Source organism: Penaeus vannamei, chromosome 10, assembly GCF_042767895.1.
Source record: "Penaeus vannamei isolate JL-2024 chromosome 10, ASM4276789v1, whole genome shotgun sequence".
Taxonomy (NCBI): domain Eukaryota; kingdom Metazoa; phylum Arthropoda; class Malacostraca; order Decapoda; family Penaeidae; genus Penaeus; species Penaeus vannamei.
This window is the reverse complement of record NC_091558.1, coordinates 38,230,309-38,235,308: the sequence shown is the minus strand read 5'-3', so window position 1 is coordinate 38,235,308 and position 5,000 is coordinate 38,230,309. Positions and strand designations below refer to the sequence as shown.

Sequence of the window (5,000 nt, the reverse complement as noted above, 5' to 3'; positions counted from 1 at the left end):
ACTGATATGGATGTTAATACCATTTATAATGACAACAATAGCAATAATGATTATGATGATGATAAAGATAATGGTAATAATAATAATTGTAATAATAATAGTAATTATGATAATAATAATAATAATGGTAATGATAATAACAATAGTAATAATAACAACTAATAATACTAATGATAACAATAATAATGATAATGATAATAATAATAGTAATTTCAATAATAATAATAAAAACAATAATATCAACAATAATGATAATGATAATATTAGTAATAATAATAATAATAATCATTATTATTATTTAGATAATAATAATATAATCATTAATAATAATGATATTAAAAATTATGATAATGATATGATTAATAGTAATGATAATAATAATAATGATAATAATAATAATAATAATAATAATGATAATGATAATGATAATGATAATAATAATAATAATAATAATAATAATAATAATAATAATAATAATAATAATAATAATAATAGTAACAATAATAATAATAATAATGATGATGATGATGATAAGTATAATAATATAAATGATAATGATAATAGTAACAATAACAATGATAATGGTGAGGGAATGAATGAAGGTCTCATTGATGTACCTTTTCCCTTTTATCCCAATGAGAGAATGAATAAAGACCTCAAATTGTCCCTTCTCCCTTTCATCCCAACGACTGAATGACCGAATAAAGATCTTAGTGATGTACCTTCTCCCTTTATTTATTTATTTATTTTTATTTATTTATTTATTTTTTATTTATCAATTTATGAATGAATGAATTTCGAACCGAGTGAAGATCCGGCCAAGCCTCACCTGGACCCCGATGGTAATACTCTTGTTCGTGAGGCAATCTTCATCTTGCCTCACGATGGAGCAATAACTCGGGAACACGTACGTCGCCCCGCCCACTTCCACGACACGCCCTTCTAGCTCCGAGGCGTCAAAGAATCCTGGAGGGAGGGAGGAAGGGGGAGTGAGTGAGGGAGGGAGGGAGGGAGGGAGAGGAAGGAAGGGAGGGAGGGAGAGGAAGGAAGGGAGGGGGAGAGGGAGAGGGAGGGGGGGAGAGGAAGGAGGGACGTTGGGAGAGGCAGAGGGGGAGCAGGGGAGGGGGGAGAGGGAGGGGGAGGAGAGAGGAGGAGAGGGGAGGAAGAGGAAGAGGAAGAGGGGAGGAGAGAGAGAGAGAGAGAGAGAGAGAGAGAGAGAGAGAGAGAGAGAGAGAGAGAGAGAGAGAGAGAGAGAGAGAGAGAGAGAGAGAGAGAGAGACTGAGATAGAGAGAGAGAAAGAGATAGATTGAGATAGATAGATAAATAGAGAGAGAGATTGATATATATATATATATATGTATATATATATATATATATATATATATATATATATATATATATATATATATATATATATATATATAGAGAGAGAGAGAGAGAGAGAGAGAGAGAGAGAGAGAGAGAGAGAGAGAGAGAGAGAGAGAGATAAACTGATAGATAGATAGATAGAGAGAGTGAGAGAGAGATAGAGATAGACAAAGAGCCACTCACCCACAGCCATGTTGACCTCGTCCCCGGCGTCAATGGTGCTCGGTTCCTCGCCAGGGATGGACGACCTCAAGAGCGCCCCTTGAGATGCGCCAACCACGTCCAGCATCTTCTCCACCTGAAGGACGAGGTGCGAGGATGTCGTCAATTGCATGCCTTCAGGTGGTCATTCATAAATCCGCCTGATCTTTGTATCTGCTGTGAAGTGGTTGTTGTTGTCATAAATCTGCCTGATATTTGTATCTGTTGTGAAGTGGTTGTTGTTGTCATAAATCCGCCTGATATTTGTATCTGTTGTGAAGTGGTTGTTGTTGTCATAAATCTGCCTGATATTTGTATCTGTTGTGAAGTGGCTGTTGTCATAAATCTGCCTGATATTTGTATCTGTTGTGAAGTGGTTGTTGTTGTCATAAATCTGCCTGATATTTGTATCTGTTGTGAAGTGGTTGTTGTTGTCATAAATCTGCCTGATATTTGTATCTGTTGTGAAGTGGTTGTTGTTGTCATAAATCTGCCTGATATTTGTATCTGTTGTGAAGTGGTTGTTGTTGTCATAAATCTGCCTGATATTTGTATCTGTTGTGAAATGGTTGTTGTTGTCATAAATCTGCCTGATATTTGTATCTGTTGTGAAGTGGTTGTTGTTGTCATAAATCTGCCTGATATTTGTATCTGTTGTGAAGTGGTTGTTGTTGTCATAAATCTGCCTGATATTTGTATCTGTTGTGAAATGGTTGTTGTTGTCATAAATCTGCCTGATATTTGTATCTGTTGTGAAATGGTTGTTGTTGTCATAAATCTGCCTGATATTTGTATCTGTTGTGAAGTGGTTGTTGTTGTCATAAATCTGCCTGATATTTGTATCTGTTGTGAAGTGGTTGTTGTTGTCATAAATCTGCCTGATATTTGTATCTGTTGTGAAGTGGTTGTTGTTGTCATAAATCTGCCTGATATTTGTATCTGTTGTGAAGTGGTTGTTATTGTCATAAATCTGCCTGATATTTGTATTACCTGAGTGGTTAGTGTGTAGTATTTATCTTGTCTTGATGTGATCATTCGTAAATCCATCTTTTCTGTACGTATGTGTGATTTAATTCCTTAGCTGGTAGGATGTATAGAAAAAATATATATGTGTATAAATACATATATCACAAAAAAAAAAAAAAAAAAAAAAAAAAAAAAAAAAAAAAAAATATATATATATATATATATATATATATATATATATATATATATATATATATATATATATATATATATATATATATATATATATATATATATATAAATAAGAATCACTTCCTATGTGGCAGTTGTTAGCAAGAACAGAGATAGCTGTTACTGATCTGAAATAGCGATTGTCTAAGAGCTCTAAGCAAGCGTTAATGCGTAAATAAGGTTTCCAAAGATATTTACTGCAGTTTCCATGATGTAAGACTCGTAAGTGTGGAAGGATCTCAACGAGAAATATTTGTAAGGTTTTGACATTGTTCTGACTCGGATGATGACAATTATTTTTGTGGGGGAGGTATTTATGTTTTTGAAATAACATTTTGACACTTAAAGATCAATGTTTTTGTTAAAATAATAAAAAAAACTTTGACGATTAGATTACAATTTTAAAGCTATGGATTTATCTAATTCCATTTAAGTTACCTAGTTATATAATATGTTTAAAAGATGATGGTTTGATATCATATATTCTATGAATTTATCTCCAAGTGTGAAGAGCACATATATATCGCTCTCTAGTTTATCTAAATTCAGTAGATAGAAAAATATCGCTTAACTAAAGGCATTTATCTAAACATATATATGATTAGTCTAATCTATAAAGCATATAGACCTTATCAATTACAGGTTATTAAAAAAAAACAAAAAAAAAAACGTAAAAATAACCACATTATTGTCTCTTTTGTGGCATTTAATTTTTCCATCAATTCCATACACTTCGTTCATTATCATCTATAAAAGAATAAAATCGAATAACTAAAACCTTTTCGTTCGCGTCCTTATCGTCTTCGCTCGGAGTAAATTCTTCGTCAGCATCAAGATCATCTGTGCTGTTGCTGAAAATACTTGTGTCTCTCCTCCTCCTCTGTGTGAAAGAAAACGGAGTTTATTCCTTTATTTTTTCAGATTTTATTTTTCATTTATTTGTCTATTTATTTGTTAAAAATTTTATCCTTATTATTATTATTTTTTTTTTTTTTTTTTTTTTTGTCTGGTGTTGGGTGTTTTTTACTTTGTATGGTATTTGAAAAATAAGATATACCATGAGTATTTTTTAACATACAACTAGGGCTATAAATGTGTAATTTAGTGGAAAAAATTAAAGACGTCAATGAGGGGGGGGGGGTAAACAGGGTCTTGGGGGGCAATCCTCCCCCCTCCCAAATGACGGCCTGTGTGTGCGTGTGTCCATGTGCGTGTCCGTGTGCGCGCGCAAGTGTGTATATAATTTCAATATATTTTCTTATCTATCTATTTTTAGTTTGAAGTGCGTATAAGTTTGAATAATTTAGAAAATTTACTCAAAACACAATTTGCTACATAACATAACACATCTTAAGCGTCACGTTTTCTGATAAAAGAAAAAAAGAACATAATTGCCAACCCTCAGACTGCCATCTCGAGTTGCCAAATCATCCGTTTTATTGGCTGGGTTAGCGTTCCTGTTCACACCCTGGAACAGAAATGAAAAAGGATAAAAATAAAATAGAAAAATATTCATATTATTCATATTATATACATACATACATACATACATATATATATATATATATATATATATATATATATATATATATATATATTATCAAAGGTTTTATGTACTGATCTTTATTTTTTTCAGAATTTGTCTCTTATTTATTCATATAACTACATATAATACAATAATATCTATTCATCAGTCCATCTCTCTATCCTTCAATTTACCTATCAATTTACTCATCCACACATCCATCTTCTCTCTCCATCAATCATTCCATCTATTTATTCATTATTTCTTCTGTCCACTTGTTCATCACCCGAGCCATATATCCCTCTCTCTCTCTCCCTCTATCTATCTCTCCCTCCCTTTATCCATCTATCCATCTATCCTTCCTTGCACATATTCATCTTCTCCTCCCTCATTAATCGGTCTATCCAATCATCCGCCTTTTCTTTTATCCACGTATCCGTTCTTCCACTTATTATTTATCTATCCGCATATCCTATCTCTTTACATCCTCCTCCCTCCACTATTTTATCCACTTACTATTTTTTCCTTCCACCTATTCATCCATCCAGCCAGCTATCTCTCCTTTCCCCATTTATCCCTTCACCCACCTACCCATCCCTCCATCTCTTCTTCCACCCACCCACCCACCTATTCTTCCACACACCCACCCACCCATCCTTCTTTCAACCCACCCATCCCTCCATCTCCCTACCCACCCACCCTCCCATT

At 33.3% G+C, this 5,000-nt stretch overlaps 1 protein-coding gene across 1 annotated transcript in view; it reads right to left on the bottom strand.

Moving 5' to 3' along the window:
• Window positions 1–5,000, bottom strand: part of LOC113818898 (uncharacterized) — a 45,323-nt gene that overhangs the window by 6,224 nt on the left and 34,099 nt on the right. The window contains exons 35-40 of the mRNA XM_070126124.1: window positions 4,167–4,235; window positions 3,546–3,647; window positions 2,849–3,005; window positions 1,749–2,509; window positions 1,553–1,667; window positions 830–966 (exon numbers count right to left, since the gene is read on the bottom strand). Coding sequence (XP_069982225.1) covers window positions 830–966; window positions 1,553–1,667; window positions 1,749–2,509; window positions 2,849–3,005; window positions 3,546–3,647; window positions 4,167–4,235 — 1,341 coding nt within the window. The remainder of the gene's footprint in view (window positions 1–829; window positions 967–1,552; window positions 1,668–1,748; window positions 2,510–2,848; window positions 3,006–3,545; window positions 3,648–4,166; window positions 4,236–5,000) is intronic.